Source organism: Parasteatoda tepidariorum, chromosome 4 (assembly GCF_982258835.1).
Source record: "Parasteatoda tepidariorum strain Cologne lab strain chromosome 4, Ptep-v5.0, whole genome shotgun sequence".
Classification (NCBI taxonomy): domain Eukaryota; kingdom Metazoa; phylum Arthropoda; class Arachnida; order Araneae; family Theridiidae; genus Parasteatoda; species Parasteatoda tepidariorum.
In genome coordinates, this window is record NC_141758.1 from 43909034 (window position 1) to 43929444 (window position 20411).

The window sequence follows — 20411 nt, forward strand, 5'->3', positions numbered from 1 at the left end:
CAGGTTCAAAATCACAAATTTGGAGAGCAAAAGCATTTGTTATCCATAACACTTTTCTGAAAACCCATCAATATCTTTAAGTATGCTGTCAAATTAACATTATTATGCTATTTTTTTAAAAATACCTGAAAAACACAGAGCTTAATGAGTTTGAACAATAGTTTCATTAAAAGTGACTAGCAACTTAGACAAGTTGTAAAAGTTATTAATATTTAGAGCATTGTAACTTTAATTGATCCATATATTTTAAGTTTAATGAAAAATGTACACATGCAAGCTTATTTTTGATATGTTATGTACTGATGAATACAAACTAAAATAAATAAAACTGATGTTTAGAATACAAATAAAAAAGAGTTATCACAAGTCAAGGTGAAAATTGCTTTTAAGCTATTAATAATATAAATAAATCTAAAACACAACAAAAACACAGATAAAAAAAAATTAAAGGCAGCAGTTTGTTTTGGTTCTATAAATCGATAACCATATCAGTTCCAAGACATGAAATATTGAGAAATGCAGACAAATTAAAGTACTTTTCCTTCTGTATTGTGGCACAAATGATGACACTTGTTTATAGCACATACTAAAACATTATGATCTTCTTATGATCCTCAGCAAAAAGATTTCTTTAAAAAAAAGAAGAGATTTCTTTAAAAATTTAAAAAAAAAAATTCCCTTTATCATTTGAACACGCAGATTTTAGCAGTGTTGTTAAAACTAAAATCCTGTATGTGACTAAAACTATCTTTTTTCCTTTAAAAAAACCCAGATATTCTAAACATTAAATAAAAGAAGAAAAAGAAACATGCTGATTAAATCGAGATAACAAATTTTCTAATTAACATATACATTATTAATGATTGAACATAAAGTATCTTTGGACATACATTGTCAACTGTTCTATGAGAAGTAATTAGTCTTTTATCATAAAAACTTATAAATCGGCTGCAAATACTAATACACAATATAAATATATTTAAACAAGTTTTTTAATAGAATAACACAACACCATTTGTAGATACTATTTTAAGAATCACTTGATGCCCAACAAATATTAACTTAATGCTCACATAATATTTCTTTTACATTAAAAATCTTCTGATTATAAAACTGAAATTGACTTTATTTGGAAGTGAAGATATATTTTGAGTTGAAAGTTCCCATAGTTAATAAAGTATGAAACAACATTAGCCATTGCATCAAGTAGTGTAAGCTAACAGTACATATTGCTTAACTGTTGTTTCCTGATTTTTTTTTTCAGTTGTGATTGAAAATAATTACAGCAAATTGAAACTATAGATAAGATTTTAATAGAGTTTTTCTTATAAGTTTGAAATTTTTATTGAGTTTAAATTATTATTATATTACAATTCAAATATTAAACGAATTTAATTTTCCTTAAAACAAGTCGAGGAATAACATTAAAATTTAAAAAAAAAAAATTTAAAAAAAGAACATATATTGACATAAAAATACTTTGATTTCAACTAAGTAGCTGATATATTATCAAACTTATTGAAATATTATTTTAACATTACCCCTATTATTTATGAAATATTAATATCATAACCCCATTCAACATCAAAGGGTTTTTCCTTGTTAAGAGTGTAAAATTAAGAAGGAGATTTTTAATAAAATAAAGAAAAAGCATAAGATCTCTGAAAAAAAATGTAAGAAAAAACTTTACAATAAAAGTAATGATTAAGTATAGGATATAAATGCACCACATTTTAAGTAAATATAGCACAATTAATATAAAAGTAGAATTTAAATTTATGCTTCTTGGATTTTTTAGAAATTTTCCGTTAGAAGACTAGCATAAGTCAAAGAAAATAGATTTAATAATACTTTACCCCCATTTACACGAAGCCTGACATTAGGCATGTGACAACGAAATGAATGAAAACCTGATTTTTCACTTCCAATTTTTTTAACCAGCTTTCAGGCATGTGTTGCCGGGATAAGACTATTCCAATTCAAGCCAGAAATCTAATACATAATCAGGGGTCTGTTTAGAAGAAATTTGGGTCCGTTAACGGACCCTTCACAAAATATATTTTCATAAAAACGGACCCTTCACAAAATATTTTAATTTAAAAACAGACCATTCACAAAATAATTTATCTTTTAATCGGACTCTTCACAAATTTTTTTATCTTCATTGTTGTTTTGTTAATCGAATAAACCCTTCCCAGGAAGGGGGGGGGGAGAGAAAGACAGATGTAAACGAATTTTGTCTTCGACAGACGCTTCTTCCTTTATTCATCCGAAATTAATATTCTGCGTTCAGCAGTATAGGCTAAATACCAAATATTTATACGTTGCATCGCTAATTTAGTAGCTGCAATTGCTGTTTATTTTTTAAAATTAAATTTTTTTAATTATAATTTTACAGTGTTGAGCATAATCTTGTATGTCGTTCAATTTAAAAACTCCTCGAAAAAGTTTTTTTGCAATAGCCGACCCTATTTGTACAAATTCACAAAAGCGGACCCTGGTTGAAAGAATGTGACCTAAGGTTTATTTTATATTCACAAATTACGAGTAAATTTTTCAAAATTTTACAAAAACAGACCTTTCACAAAATTTCTGGACAGACCCCTGATAATGATTGGCTTCTCATCCCACCTCCTAATTCTTTGCTTATTCTTGCAAGATGGAGTTCTTAACTTCAAGAAAATAGTGTAAATCTGACAAGCCTTTTTTCAGGCATGTAACTTCAGAAGAATTCTTTTAGATGCCCGTTTTAAGTCTTCCTATAAGTAGGATGACACACACTAACTCGTCATAACAAAAATGTCGCATTAAAAGCTTCCCATAGTTAAAAAAGGAATTTGCCCAAAGCAACCACACATTTAGACAAAAAACCACGCGCAACCTAACATCTAAACAATAAAGGTTTCAATACACTGACATACAACATAAGGAAGTACTATGTTTAACAGCCATTATTTCTTCCTTATGTTGTTTTCACAGATATGGCCACAATAGAATAAATAAGAATATTTAATAATGACGTATAAAGAATCATACAGTCATAACATAAGGTCCATTGACAGCTAACTCTGTTCCATTGTTCTGTAGTTGGGTGACCATTGTCTCCAACTCTCTCAATCCTTGAGTGGACCTTTCATATTTATGGGCAACTAATTTACGATAAAAATGAACAGCAAAGAAAAGAAAGATAATAACTACTGGAATCAATATTATAGTTGCTGCAGCAGCTGCTGGCACACTGTAATCATAAAACTTTACCCAACAAAGTATAGCAATTTCTGCAAGAAACAGTAAAATCCCAAAGACGGTCGAACAAGCCCAAGCTGCTTCTATGTACCGATGCATTTTCTCGTGTGGAGATTCTGACACTGCAGCCAGACCATGAATACTAGCCACTGCTTCAACATTGGGTAAAATACATGTAGATATCATCAAAGCCAGAAGGTGAACAGCAACTAGAAGCGTTGTGCAGATACTGAATGCTATCAGTAAGCCAGTAGGTACTTTATTAGATAATTGCACCTCAACCATTGCAACCTAAAATAAAATAAAATTGGACTTAATATAAAATCACATGTTTAAAATTATTCTTTATGTTTACAAAACTGCTGAAATACTTAAATAAAAAATTTAAATCTCAAACAGATTTGACCATATATCAGAATCTCAGGTGCGGATAACTACAGCTTCATCTCCATCTATCGAATAAAGCAACCTCGTTTCTATTAGAATGTACCCATATTAGGCAGATAAAACAAATGGCTGAGAAAAAAAACTCCTTAACTCTCTTTTTTTGGGTTCATTTAAAATAAAAAGATTAAATAACATTTTAATCATCAAATTAAAAATAACTACAGTAGAGCGCAGATTATCCGAACGTCCAATTATCCGAACTATGTCCGAATTCGTTTTATTATTTTTTAAAGGTTTAGAATACTTCTTAACTTATATGCAGTTTTTCTAAATTTAGAAGAATAAATAATATCGACTGCACCTGAAAACCATATTTAATTTACAACCTTTTTTAGCAGTCTTCTTATAGTAGCCATACATACATGAATTGTTATGCAGTTAAGCCTGCATACCCCTTTAGACCTCTTCAACTGAAAATTATCGTCCAAGAATGCGAGCTTCATTTTGACTCTCTACAATTCTTGGAATGTGGAAAGATTTTATGAATAGATAAGTGCTAATGTTCTATAATTGGAGGATGGGTAGTTGTCACTTATGGTTAATGATTTGTGATTATAGTGCTTGGAATCTTAAATCTTGGAATAAAATTTTTAACAGAAAAGCAAATGAAACTGAAGTTTTTGAACCAGTATATTTTCCAGATGAAAAGATGCCAGGTTATACAGCAGAAAAAATAGAAGACTGGTGTCGAGACACTGAAAACGACCCAGGATTTCAAATTTTAAATGATGATGAAATTGTTGCTGAAATTTTGAATGAAATTCGGAACTCCACAGACGAAGAGGAAGAAGTAGGTGATCAAGTTCAAGATAGTGGAACTTCTCATACAGAAGCATGCAACTCATTAGATATTGTAATGAATTGGCTAGAACGTCAAAATGATGTTGATCCAGTATAGTTGTATTATTTAGAAAGAATAGGGCAGAGTTGGCCGTTGATTACAGTAATCGATTACAACTGTAATTGATTACAGATAATTACAGCTATGTAATCAATTACTTGTAATCACGATTACAAGTAATCAATTACTTGTAATCGTGATTACAACTTTCAAAAAATTTTGATTACAGCTGTAATCATGATTACAATTTTGATTACTGTAATCAATTACTTGTAATCACGATTACAAGTAATCAATTACTTGTAATCGTGATTACAACTTTCAAAACATTTTGATTACAGCTGTAATCATGATTACAATTTTGATTACAGTAATCAATTACTTGTAATCATGATTACAAGTAATTGCGATTACAAGTAATCACAACAAAAACGATTACAAGTAATTATGATTACAAGTAATCAAAATATATGATTACATGTAATCATGATTACATGTAATTTGATTACATGTAATTGTGATTACTTGTAATCAAACTATACGATTACAAGTTATTACGATTGTATACTATAGTCAAATTTTTTATGTAAGTATTCATGTGTTTACATATTTTTATGTACATAGAATGTACGCATGCATGAACGTACAATTTGCGATTCCTATACATACAATGTATGCACAAACGTTGTTTGTACGTGCAATATTCATAATTATATTGTAATATACTTAATGCAATGCGCATATGCTTAGTACATATAATTATGCATTTATGATACATGTACGCATGTATGTTAGTTTGTACAAAAAGGCAATGTTTTGTATCTTTGTATACATAGACAATGTATGTATGGACGTATATGAAAATAATGTTTATGCGTTTGCATGCTTTTATGTACTTAAGTGCATATATTGTATAAATTTACGATAATAGCACGTATATACAATGTACGTTTGTATGTAAAATTGTACGTATTTGCGTACAATATGTAAAAATGTTATTTAAAGGTACAATATATGCACATAGTTGCGTAAATAAAATGCGTACATGTATACATGCATATTTATATGTACATCGATATATGTGCACGCAAAGTATGTACTTATGTACAACTTACGTATGTACTTGTATAACTACATACTTTGTTAATACTTATGCGCATGTAATGCATGGATGTACAAAAAAATAGTTATATGCACAATGTATGCACGTACATACAACGTATACATGTACATAATTACAAGTAATGTACAAATACGTGCGTACATTTAAATATATGTAATTACAATATACATATACATTGTGCATACATTAAAAAAATTTATATGAGTAAAGTTATTAAAATTTGTTTTAAAATTATTCTAAGGTATATGAAACTCGACCTCATATTTTTTAGAAAGCAAACGATAATTTTATTTGGAATTTCTAAATATTAATTCCACACATAAAATTTACCGTTTTTCTTACCATTTAAAAAATTTCTATGAATCATGCATTATGTTATAAAAAAAAAACAAATCTGTATTGTCAAACATTTCATGAAAATACTTAAAAATAATTTTTTATTCAGAGAATTTCAAAATGATATAGAACAATTAAAGCTGAAAACTAAATTTAAATATCGTTTGATTTTGTCATTTAACTTGCTTGAGTCATTAAAAGTTAACTTACATGCATTTTATTTATTGCATTGTACACATATTTAGACATAAATGTACTGTACATATGTATACGTGTAATGTATGTACGCATGTACAATGTATGTACATACATTCATGTATTGTACGTGCATATATAGTACATATGGATTGGCATACATGGAACATACGTGTATTGTACATGTGTGGATACATTCATTGTACATATATACATTGCACCATATGCATAGATAGGGATAGCATGCATGTACACATGTAAAATTTGTACGAAAGAATTATGCCCAATATATTTATGCACATACGTACTGTATATGTACACACATATGTACATTATATGAACATTTCATCATATGTACATTATATGAATATACATCTGTACGCTATATGTATATACATCTGTACGCTATATGTATATACATCTGTACAATATATGCATCTCAAATGTGTGTACGTACGTTATGCATGTCGAATGCATGTATGAATATATGTGAAATATAAATACGCCCAATGTACGTACAATAGTTCACAAATGTATTATGCATATTTGGATACTTACATTGAGCATGAACATATTATGTACATGTACATAAATACACTGGACATGCATATCATGTACATGTATACATACATATATTGTACATCCTACAGATATACCTATATTGTACATGCATACATATATTGTACTGTTCATAAATAAATTGCACATACATGCATGGGACATACATTGTACAGACAATGTATGTATGTTCGCACAAACACAAGTACTTGTATATACATGCGTACATGAACATAGATATACATTTTACATACACAAATATTTGCATAAAATGCATATATTCATTGTGTATAAATGTACATGCCTACATTGTTTGCACATACATACGTAATTATTATCTATATACATACGTACATATATTTTATACCTACAATATAAGGGTATGTACATGTGTGTGATACTAAAATGTCTGAACATATGCACTAGATAAAATCATATGTACATACATTTCAGTTACATTCATTTGTACGTATACAAATACGTACAAAATGCAGTACATGTTAATACGTGCAAAATGTATCATTATAAAATACATTCTACTATCTACTGTAAAATATAATCATTTATAAGAATACGATAGTCTTGTAATCGTGTAATTAGATTACATGTAATCATGATTACATGTAATCAAATTACATGTAATCAAATTACATGTAATCATATATTTTGATTACTTGTAATCATAATTACTTGTAATCGTTTTTGTTGTGATTACTTGTAATCGCAATTACTTGGAATCATGATTACAAGTAATTGATTACTGTAATCAAAATTGTAATCATGATTACAGCTGTAATCAAAATTTTTTGAAAATTGTAATCATGATTACAAGTAATTGATTACTGTAATCGACTATGTAATCATGATTACAGCTGTAATCAAACTTTGTAATCACGATTACAAGTAATTGATTACTGTAATCAATATTGTAATCATGATTACAGCTGTAATCAAAATTTTTGAAAATTGTAATCATGATTACAAGTAATTGATTACTGTAATCAAAAAATGTAATCGATTACATTTTTGGCCAACTCTGGAATAGGGGACATGGCTGCTCAAAAAAGACCACTTTCTTTGAAACAAAAGTCTTTGCTGGATTTCTTTTGCAATGGAAAATAAAGAAAAATGTGGTAAAATCAGTAATTGACAGAAACATTATAAAAAGCTGAAATATGATAAAAATAATTCAAAATGAAAAAAAGTAACATAAATAAATAAAAAATATTTAAAAATTGTAAAAAAAAACTTTTTAACATGCCAGAGCTATTTCAGATAGTACTGCCAGTACTGAGCTTGGAAAAAGTGTGAGGGAAAATGAGTGCACAAATAATAATCATTTAAACTAGATTTTAAAGAACTTTCCAATTATCCGAACCACGTTCGGTCCCGAGCAGTTCGGATAATCGGCGCTCTACTGTACATCATCAAAAAGTATTTCATATTTTTTTCTTCTTAATTATGAAGAAAAAATTCAACTAATAATTAAAAAAATATCTTGTTGTGTTCTATAAATATGCTTGTACCTACATTTCTTTTGAACTCAACATAGAAATAAACTTTTAATTTATAACTATAATTTAAGTAATGCATGTAAATGAAGGATTTTTACTGAAGGACATTTTCAGTAGGAAAATAACTTATATTTAAGTTTGTTGAATAAAATGACCATCATTGCACCATAAAAAAAGCCCAAAAAATGTGCCTTGCACCATTCTAGAGAATCGCGTATGTTCATGTTGGAACACCATAATAGATATCACCAAGGAGAAGATTTACTGTGATCTAAGCCAAAAAGTCTATCCCAGTGGCCCCTAAGAAAGTAAAGAAAAAATTACAGAAGGGGATCAACTACAAAATTTTGTAACCAAACCTCAACATGTTCTTGTTTAAAAAAAATTTAAAGTTTAAAATCCATTTGGCCTCTTGAAAATTATAATCGGCGAAACAGATTACAATGTAGAAACCTCTAACAACCATCATACACATATTTGAATCAATATTTAACAAACAAAAGAAATCAGAAATTTGGAAAATTCTAAATAACTTTGTAAAACTTTTGGTTTTTAACTTTGCAAAAAATATTTCATGTTATCCAGTAACGAAACACAACTTAAATTCTGTCAGACTGCCCAACAAATTATTTAATTTAAAATTTTTATTAAAGTAAAAAAATTATGATAGGAATGGGAAATTTCCAGGTGCAATCTAAAAACTAGGGCGCAGGCATGATGATGAATTTTAAACTGGTCTTAGTTCATTTAAGCATATTTTCAATAAAAATATTAATGTATAGTTATTACATATATATGTACAGAGAAAGTGAAAGTTCTTAATTTTTTTTACTAATAAAATAAATGCAAGTTTGAATCTTATGATATATAGATAATAGAGAAACTATTGTTTTAATTATTGTTTTTGTACCCAAATTTTGTCTTTTCTTGAAAACTAATACCTGACACAGTTAATTCAATTTTCTTTACTAAACAAAAAGTAGTAGTAGCATAGAATTGGGTCCCCCTTTATATTAGAGACAAATTTTTTTTTAAGTAAATCATTGTAAAGATTCATTTTTTTGGATGTAAATATGGCGCTTTAAGAAACATTTTTAAAGAAACTATTTATTGCCGTTTGGCGCAGATCTTGGAGTACAAAAAAAAATTGTTAAAAATAAAAGCACCCAATCGTAAATTTTTATCAAACAAAATTTCACGATTCAATACTGTAAGCACAAAATTTTCAATGTGTGAATTAAGACCATTTCCCCTATTAAATATCCAAGCTATCGGCGTCTCTAAACTCGTTGAGTACCTACTAGTTCACACGGACTTTCAATTTAAAGAGATACTGCTTGCAAACAATTTAGAAACTCACCATTGCAAATCCAGATAATAGAGCGGAAGTTCGACTAGAGGCTTTTAATTTGGCTCTAGCTAAATGAAGACGTCGCCAAGACAAAGCATTTACATTATTTTCTGGCTTTGACATCTCTCTCATTAAAGATTGCAGCATCCAGTCGGAGACAACATTAGTGCGAGTAGCGTCCGGTCCAAAAAAATCAACATTGGAATAAAAATGCATGAATATGACAGTTTCACAGGACCATAAACTCTTTACTCATTACAAAATGTTTTCTTTTGTCCAAACGTAATATCTGACATTCACGAAAACCATTTGAAATCACATCATTTACGATCAAATGAATAGATAAATACTGAAATTTAATAAGACAACAAGGCAATAAAATCAGATTTCTTTAGTGATATTTAAATTCGTAATGAATCACGATGATCACATCTGAAAAAGAAAAACAAAGCCTGTATCTGTTATTTTTATTTTTGTTTTATATCGATTGGTGATTTGAAAAATATCGATTCAGAAATCAAATTCTCGGATTATGAATGGTGACGAATATGCGTTACCGCAGAAATGATTAAAAAGTCAATAAAATCAAATTTCTTTAGTGATATTTAAATTCCTAATGAATCACGATGATCACATCTGAAAAGGAAAAACAAAGCCTTTATCTTTTATTTTTGTTTCATATTGATTGGTGATTTGAAATATATCGATTCAGAAATCAAATTCTACGATTATGAATGGTGACGTGTATGCGTTGCCTCAGAAGTGATTTTGCACACGTAATATTAGACAACAAAAATACAACTTTATTTGTTCTTTGTGTTCTCTAAACTTGTTTGAGATTTCCTACTTTCATTGATCGAGCTCAGCTCTATGTTTATGAAAGAACAAGGTTATGAATTTTATTAATTTTAAATGTATTAATTTTGATTAATTCTTAATAAAATACAAGCTTTTTCGTTAAAAATGGGGTTAGAAAGTGACGAAGAAAACTCTCGCAATTTGGTTAGTCTCTTTTAATAATTTGCACTTCCTCACGTACACCTGTTTTGTTGTTTCTAATCGTTCACAAAAGGTTTTGACAGAACAACATTGTTATTGATACGCTTATTAACTAAATAAACTGCTTACCATCTTTGTTATTTGCTATTAAGTTATTAATTATGTGTTTAAAATTTTGTTTTAATTATTCTAGTTTCAAGCAATTGAGAAATCTAATACGTTAAATTATTTATTGAGCTTCATGATAAATATTAAGTAACAATTGAAAGACTCAATTTCTATAAACATTTTCAATTGTAGGTGATATAGTTGAAAAAAAAAATCAAGCTACAATTCAAAATTATTCTATGTCTCCTGACTCAAATACATAATAATTTTTTTTTAATTTTGTTCTTTGTATTACTTATATTTTCTGCTTTTTGGAAATAGATGTTTTGAAGTTGCTGTTCAATAAAATTTGAATGGTTATCCTCGCTACTTTATGAATATGATTGTGTGAAATTTGTATATCGCAAAGCAATATGAAATTTTATTTGCTTGTTTTTTTTAAAAATTATTTTTAGAATGGATGCAAATTTACTATCAGGTGCCCATTAATACATGGCCAATTTTTTGATATTATTACAAAAAGCTGGGGAAATGACTTTAAAATGTTATTTTATAATAATGTAAAATTATAATAATATTTTATAATAAAGTAGGAAAATGTAAGATTTTATTTACACCATAAAATTCAAAATACTCTGCTCAATCCAAGGAACACTCAATTCTGCTCTTTAATCTTTAGAAAGTATAAGTAATAAAATTGGATAATTTTAAATGAAAGGTAATAAAATCCAACATGTGTAGTTTTCTTAGGCTTACTGTATTAATTTAAATGGGATAAAAAAAATTTTGTAGTTTTTGTTTTACATTTATGAGGAAACTTTATATTTCTTAATAGGAAAATTTTAAAAATAAATTTCTTATTTTTGTTTTTTATTTTACAAATAAAGTCACTACAGGATAATACTTGCACTACATAATAATACTTTTTCTTTTTACACATAGTTTTAAAATTTTGAGAACTTTTCAACTTAATAGTTAATATATCTCCAAAGGAATTGATAGGTATTTTGCTGTTGTTAAACTTCTTGATACTAAAGGAAAAATGTGTAGCATGGATGTGCAGAATAATTATAAATTGAGCATGTTATATAACATGTGCACTGCTCTCTTTGATAGGAAAAGGAAGCAGAAAGCAATTTTTGCTCTTAGGATTATTCATTGGGTAAATGTGTATTCTAAAATTTATTAAATTGTGTGGTTTTTTTAATTGACTATTAATTTTCTATGTGACTTACCATGAACTGTGCACATATCACTCATTTATTATACTTTAGTCCTAAGAATACCAATGTTAGAGAAAGGTTTTTAACTTTCTTGTATAATTATCATTGAGGCTTGTCATTAAAAGTAACATATCATCAAATTGAAAGTAATGCATTTATAATTTTTTTCTTAGATGTGAAAATTTAATTCTGTGTTTTTTTTTATTATTGTTTACCAAACTCCCATGTCGGTAACAATAAATTGTACTCATATCACTATATCATCAAAATTATGAAATATCATCAAATTTAAATTCGACAATCTCTTCTCTCTCTTATTTCATATTTTTCATAAGGACTATACAATCTGTGACCCTAGAATTATTAATGTATGGCCACTGACCTTTTGCCTTGTGTTAAATAGGCTGATAAATTATTATCCCCTTTTACTTTTGAAGAATGTATCTTTGTCGTAAGTGCCATATAAAATCTTGTACATTTATACGATTGCCTTGTTTCGGTTATTGAATGAGCAAACTAGGGGGTACCTAATTTACCAGGATATATTTTAATTTGATATGGATAGGGACACAAAAATTTTAAATTACTTAATTTTTTTAAGAATCTTTTTATAAATAGGAACATGACATTAATATGATTTAATTTTTAATCTTGATTTAATTAATGATTTTTTTTAAAGTAAAATGAAAGTAAATTTTTTAAGTTCTTTAAAATTTTACTTAGATTTTTTAATTGTAGAATTTTAGTGCATTTTTGCTCAAATTTTAAAAGAATATAACCAAGATTGATTATAATAATTTGAGTTGAAATTATAGTTTTTTTATTGTTATTTATTTGATGAAAATATAAAATATTCTCTTTTTTCTTATAATGTTTTGTGTGCGCCTGCCAGTTGTTTTACTATGATGCATGGAAATTTTTACTGGAAAAGAGGGTGTCTATGTTATCAATAAATCAGTTAAATATGCATCCCAGACGGATCAAATTAATTTGAAAAACTGAAAATGAATTCTTAAATTTAGAATATGAAGAACTCTTTTTTTTTTAAAATCTTATTCATTACTTTATTTTGGATGATGATGGCCTTCAAAATATTTAAAATTGTAGTCAGTGGTATTTCTTTCATTATTTTTTGTTTAAGTGTTTCAAACTGTCTCTCCACAACCTCTATCACAACCATAAAATTTAAAAATTTCTCATCTATGTTCAAGGCCATTTATGCGAAAGATAACTATACTATTTTTTACTCCTCAAAATTTGAATTATTATTATTTTCCTGAAATAAAACTGAATTTAGTGTGTTTATTTATTTTTTTAATACAAGATAATTACTGCACCATAGTTTTTTGACTTATGCGCTCGGTTCGCTCTCATTCAGTCGTGAATTTCCTCAGTATTTTGATCGCTTTTTTTTTTTAGCAGTTACACCCATGGATTTCAGTGTAGTAATTTTAAAATTGTGTTGCTTTTGAAGGCTTGTTATAGAGTCTCTAATCTTGCATTCAAGCAATCTCCTTTCGATTTCTAAACACATTTGCTCAATTATGCGCCAATTTTATAGTTAATCCATGTGTTTTTTCAATCGCTATTTCCCAGTTATTGCTGCAAAGGATTTCAATATTAGTTTATAATTGTGGTTACTAGTTATTTAGGTTATTTTACGGTACACACATTATAATTTTTTTTAATTGCAGTTATTTTCTATTAACATTGTGCAATGATTTTTGAGGACTCTTTCTGTAACTGATGAAAGTTTGAAGTATAATTTTAACTTATGTTTGTTTTATAGCATTAGAAAACATCTAGTTTGTTTTTGAACTCTAAATTTATATTCGAATTTGTTAAAAGTATAAATTTCTAGGTTTAATTTCATAGAATAAGAAATGTAAACCATTCCCTTAACAACCCATAGTAGGCTAAAGGAGATGGTTGAAAAGAAGGCTTCACAACTTCGTGACGAGCGACGCGATTGTGCCAATATGTGGTCAACATTGGACACATGCCGCCTTTATTTCCTAGATAAGCTGGTATTCATCGCTCTGAAGCCAGGTGGGCTTCAAGCCACCACTGGGGACAATTTGCTAGGATACTTATGTTTAATATTCTTATAATTATTAACCATTAAGTTCCATTTCGTAGTAAATATCCTTCTTCCATTACTGATTAATTTTAAAAGTAGCGCATGAATTTTCGGCATGTTCCAATAGAATCTGTACTAAACTATTTTATCTGATTATCATATAACTTTTAAAAACTTAGCACATGGTTATGAAGACTGAATTACACTAAATACATATAAATATTAAAAAGGGGCACATTATTGAACATAGAAAGCAATCCATTTCTTTTAGATTTTAAGGGAATTTTATATTAAAGAAATACACTGTTAAATAATAAATAAAATTTATTATGATGGATCTGATTTCTCATAATCTTCCAGGTAATAATTAAAAACAAATTAAATCGGTAAAAACTTTTTTACGTTTTGGGCTCTATTGGAAAAGCGATCACATCACTAGTTACAAACTTAGATTAAGTTTTTTTGTACCACTATTTTATTAAAAATATACTTTAGGACAATTAGGATTGCATTAGATTTTGTAATATTTTTTAAACCCGAACTGCATGTTTGAAAATTAAAATGAAACACAATTCCTATAAGAATAATTTCCCACAACGAGAAAAAATTTCTGGTAAAATTACTGTACTGTATGGTATACATTTTTGGAAAAAAATAAAAAAGATATTCTGGTTAATAAAACCATAATATAAGGTATTTAAACAATTCATTTGGTTACTTTTCCTTTCATGCGTAACAGTTTACTGGAAATTCTGTTTTTTAAAATTATATTATCACACATTTAGTAAAAACAAAATTAAATAGTAAATTTATCTTTAGCTGTTATGCTCTATGCTATTATAAGGTATCATGATGAAGTAACCAAATTTTATCACTCTTTCCAAATTTTATCACATATTATAAAACCCTATTTTATTGTTATTTTTACCTATAATAATAATTAAAAAAAAAAGCGGATCGGTAAAAATCTCTCAGCTTCCATCGATATAGAAACAGTAAATTTTACCATATTCTAGCAGTTTTGATCGTACTTTTTTCAGGTAATAATTACTTAAAGAAGCATATCTTGGTAAATATGTAAAAAACCTAGGAATAAAACGTTTAAAAAATCAAAATAATTTTTTAAAAATATTTATTGTTCTAAAAATACGCTTAGAAATCGAGATAAATGGAATTTTTATAATATCATTCCTTGATGTAGGATTGTGCAATGCACTAAAAGAATAGAAAAAAGAAAGAAGAAAAACGGACCACCTTGAATAACTTTTTGGTCTAATGATCGGACCTTCACGTTCTAGGACTCTATCTTAATAATTTCGTGAGATTGACCTCAAATGTATTAATTAATTAGGGCAAATGATATTTTAACACTTTGAATGCCACGCTAATTTTACATGGCTTGCCTGTCTGGCCAAAATGATTTTTGTGTGTTCCATATTGCATTAATTTCTTCAAACCATTTTAGTAACGATAATAATATAAAAAAAATTAAAAGCATTAAAAATTTATTCGAATTATATGTTTCTAATAATCTTGGCTTCGCCGGTCACCGGTAACCCCCGTGGCGCTGCGAACAAACTCAGTGCCGGTCACCGGTGATCCCCGTGGCATCCAACGTGTTAAGTTGCGAAATCAGACGCAAAAACAAATTTGAATTATTATTATTGTTTTCCTGAGATAAAATTGAATCGAGTGCGATTATTCATTTTTTTTATACGAGATAATTACTAGAAGTCTTTTTGACACATAGCTCGATTCAGTCGTGAATTTCCGTAGTATTTTGACCACTTTTTCATCAGTTAAACCTGTGGATTTCAACGTAATTTAAAAAATTTCTTTATTCTTTAAGGGGTTATCCTTTTCGTTATTCTCTTGTTATTGAACTTTTAATCTCGCATTTAACTAATCTACTTTCGATTATTAAAACAACATTGGCTCGATTATGCACCGATTTCATAGTTAATCCGTGTTTTTCTTCGATCTCTATTCCTCCGTTATTGCTACAGATTCCGGCATGATTTTTAAAATGTCTTTTCTTTCTTTTAACTGTAAATTGCGTAATTAGAATTTTGAGGATTTCTCTGCAGTGCAAAGATAGGAAAAAAATAGAACTACGTATTTCTCGGATAATTGCTAAAAACACGGGAGAGCACAATTTTTTTTCTTCTTGAACATTGTTTGAGTTCAATTCTCAGACTAATTTTTTCCCTCATTCAAATAATAAAATATGTTTAAAAAAATATCAAGTGTAATTGAGGAGCTCAAAATTTAGTCTCGAGTCAAAATTTTTTGATTGTTTTAGTTACAATCGTATTTCACGAGCCTTGTCTATGTGTATAAGTGTTAAAACGAGAGCTGTAAGTTACTTACTGTTATTGAAATCAAATGATTCACTAGTGTAGATGTTGTCTAAACTAGGGCTCTGCAGAAAGTATTAAAAAACTGAAAATGAAGAAGCTTCAAATTTCTTTTTATGAGCTGTTTTATTTCTTTTTCGGTTTCTCCTGCAATCAAACATGCTTTGATATTTTTAATCCAGCATTTCATAATAGCGCTTTGTCAGATTTTGAATTTTTTCTCCCCTCACCTAAATATTCCTGTGACCCTCATGGTGCCTATTTTTTTTTTTTTTTGCTTCGTTCATGATAAAGATTCTAAAAAATATATGTTAAGAACGCCCTGTATAGTTATGTATTTCAAAACCTCATAGATAGATACATGATATGCTAACCGCACCTGTAGACAAGCTGGACTGTCTTTTTAAATACCTAGAATAGAATTTCAAGTGTCTCGAGATTTAAAATCGTTTAGCTAGAAATCTGATTTATAACAATTAATCTATGTATTGAATTCCTAGTCCATCCAACATTTTAGAACCAACTCCTATTGACGGTGATTTTTAACTAAACTCTTGCAAGCAAACTCTTGCAATTTCAGCTATTGCATGTTGTAAATAAAAAAAAAGACATTAAAAATTTTTTTTTTTTTGAATTAGCTAAATGGTGTTTTTAAGGAATACTAAAACAAATAAGAACTTATAAAATTAAACTACACTTATTTGAAACTAACATTGCATTACCTTAAAATGACCTTTTGTAAATCAGAACCTCATTATTTGAAATTTTTTTTTAAAAAACTTTTACTTTTATTTGGTGAGACGTAGTTTAACTATTTTAAAATGTTTTAATACATACTTTATCTAGGGAACTATACGATTCTAAACAATTTGCAATATTTTTTAAAGCACTAAATTTAAAATAAATTAGCTTAATGGAGCTCTTGCAGAACGGCTAGTCAGCTAGCAACCGGTCACTTCTTCAGCATTTGAATGTGGGAATAATTCGGGAAAAGCTGACAATACTTTTAAAAATTGTGGTTTAAGCCCAATATTAAAAAAATAAAATTTTTATATGTTTACTTTAAATGTTCCAAGTGAACGATTTGACGCTGAGGGATTAAAGTAACTGCAATATTTTCTGAAATGAATAATAGCATTTGTAGGGAAAACGCCTTAGGTGAGACCCTTCAAAAAATCTAACTTTCTGCACAGATGAGAGGCGATTGATTATACTATCACCCCCTCCCTGTTAAGGCCTGTTTAGACGATCCAATTTCTTGGACAGAGATTGATTGATATTGATGGAAACTTGTTTTGCTTTAAGCTTTGATCGTGTAAACAAACATCCAAGAACTTGGTCCAACTTCTTGGACGATAGTAGAGCATGTTCTACTTTCCATCCAAGTTTTTTCTCCCTTAACCAATCAGCGTCTTAGGTTTTGTGACGTCAACAATCAGGCAGCAAATTATGTCATCTTCCTGTCTGTTTTCATATATTTTAGTCCAAATAAATTGATCTGTTGCGGTTCATTTGTGTTATTATGATTTTATTTGAATTTATTTAGTTATTTTAAACTTATGTAAGTATTATTTTATAATGTTGAATATGAACAATGCGCATGCGCGAGTTTTTCTTTTAACGAATCAGCGACATTCAAGAACTTGGATAGTGTCAACGAATCATCCAATTTCTTGGACAGAGAAATCCGTCCAATTTCTCGGATTCAAGAAATTGGACCGTGTAAACAGGCCTTAAGAATAATTGCAAACCACAGAAGATCAATGCTTTCGAAGAAGTTATTTAGGAAAATCCGTGAATTGAATCTGTGTTCGATTTATTACACGATTTTATTGTGCAATCAGTGGCGTAGTTTCGGTGACGAAACCCCCTCTGAAATTAAACATAACTTGATTAATGAAATATTAATTAAGTAAGTGGGATGTACATATGAAAAGTTTTTATTATTCATTTTTTTGTAATTTAAGCATTCCGAATGAATCTATATGTATATACTAAAACTAGATTTTTCAATATTGCATGTAAAGTTACCTTTTGAAAGTATAGTAATATTCAAAAGCCCCTATGAATATTTGCAAACCGCAGAATAAACTTAATGCTATTCTGCGAACTATGCAATAAAGAGAAGTTTATATTAAAGGGTCATAACTTTTGATCGCTCTCCTGATTAAATTATTGAGGCCATTTTTCAAAATTGCAGCTACTCCCTATGTTTCGAGGGTCAATAATCCGAATCAATCGGAAAATGGTAGGCTTATTCTGAGAAAGTATACAAGATATGTTTTGTAACTCAATAGGAATGGAGTGGTTTGCTTATTCTAGTTCTATCTTGGGGACGTTCAAATATTACAAAAGCAGCTAACGGAGGGGGAGGGGTATCCGAAGAGGAGAGGAGCTAACGGAGGGGGAGGAAAAGTCCGAAATTGCATAAAACAAGCTTACTTAATATTTGAACGGCGCCTTTCGATGCATAGAAATTGGCACTTAGTGCCTGAAAATCTGATCATAAATCAAAAATGATTTAAGGTGATGTATTTTTTTTTTTTATCTTTGCCTCGCTGTACAATAACTGAAAAACTGCAACAGTGTATATCAAGGCCGGGATAGCCTGGTTGGTAGGGCACTGGGCCCATATCCAAGAGTTCGTGAGCTCGTTCCCCGCCGACCGAAGACTCCCAGTGTAGTAAATGAAATGGTGACTGATGCACTTTAAATCTGTCGAGTTGCTAAGTCCTCCATGTTCCCATTACAAATCAATACCTCTGGGTGTACTGATCCAGGAGTTTCCTGTCTTCTGGATTGGTACAAAATTACAAGGCTACGAAGTTGAACAGCAGTAGTCGTACACCCAAAAATTGGGTCGACTATTCAACGACGGATAAAAAAATAAATAAAAAAAAAGCTGTAAATCACATTTTATTCAAAAATAAAATTTTACAAATGAAAATTATAATATTAGACCCTTATTTGTAAAAGAGGAGGAAATGTTGAATTTTCTTGCACGTTAAACTTTGGAAAATCCCGAATTTTTATGTAGATTACTGTATTGATTGTCCCATAGTTTTATTATCCTGCTAACTAACTGAAATCTTTTAGTTTTCCTTTTATCGTGAAGAATTTTTAATGCATATATCATGTATGTTCATAAGTTTTTATTTGCTAAAAAATGAAAAAAAGAAAAGAAACAAAACAAAATTATGCACTGTTTTTTTTTTTATACCTAAACGCTTCCTATAAATATTAAATCTATATCTTTATATAATGCTTTTGTTTTTTTAAATTGTTGGTTAGAAATATAATATCGCTCGCATTCATACATAAAGCCTTTTTTCTATCCTTAGAAGATTATTGTTATCGATAACCATTAAGTATACTTAAACTTTTTCGCATTTTTAATCTTTTTTTTATCTATCAAAATGTCCCAGTTTTTGTGTAGAAATTGATTGTTTTTTTGTTTTTCTTTAGTTTCTTTAGTTATTATGCAAAGTTTTTGTGAAATTTGAGTAATATGTGCTTGGCATCAAAAGATTCTAATTATTTTTTATTTATTTACTTTACTCAAGGTTAACTGCTATTAATTTTTCCATCGTATATTTGGAAGTATAAAAATAATCACATTTTGTTACAGTTTTTCCATGAAAACTTTCGGCAGCTGTAATCGTTATTTGCTCATCACGACATTTCTTTTCTCTTGGCAGACAAATATCTAAAATGTTATATCTTTTTTTCGATATAATACTGAATAATTATCAAATAAATGTGCTAGTACTAATAATGTTCCTTTCTTTTATCTATTAAAATGTGCAAGACTGCTACAACCGTCATCTGCCTACATATTATCAAAAACCGGACAATCGTCATTATTTGTCTATTGCGAAAATTGCCATTTTCGGCAACGTGTTAAATAATATATGATTTTTATCATTTTTGCATTTTAAAATGCAAATTTTCGTCAAAAATTATTGGTTTAGTGGCGTTAATTAAATTATTAAGATTGTTAATGAAAATTTTTGATGCCCACATGTATCAAAAA

At 28.7% G+C, this 20411-nt stretch overlaps 2 protein-coding genes across 3 annotated transcripts in view; one reads left to right on the forward strand and one right to left on the reverse strand.

Annotated features, from left to right (window-relative positions):
• Positions 1-1251: 1251 nt before the first annotated feature.
• LOC107451804 (calcium release-activated calcium channel protein 1) lies at positions 1252-10100 on the reverse strand. The gene is made up of 2 exons (XM_016068027.4): positions 9621-10100; positions 1252-3537 (listed from the first exon to the last, which is right to left on the reverse strand). Exons 1-2 carry the CDS (start codon positions 9825-9827, stop codon positions 3031-3033), a joined length of 714 nt encoding a protein of 237 aa, XP_015923513.1. The 5' UTR covers positions 9828-10100; the 3' UTR covers positions 1252-3030.
• Positions 10101-10399: 299 nt separating this feature from the next.
• Positions 10400-20411, forward strand: part of LOC107451805 (lysine-specific demethylase 2B) — a 43307-nt gene continuing 33295 nt past the window's right edge. The window contains exon 1 of one of the 2 annotated variants that reach the window (XM_087161016.1): positions 10400-10500. Coding sequence is in view for 1 of the 2 variants with exons in the window: in XM_087161015.1 (XP_087017141.1) it covers positions 10575-10613 (39 nt within the window). In the remaining variant the exon portion in view is untranslated. Of the gene's footprint in view, positions 10614-20411 lie in introns of both variants that reach the window. The other variant, XM_087161015.1, reaches the window with a different exon arrangement.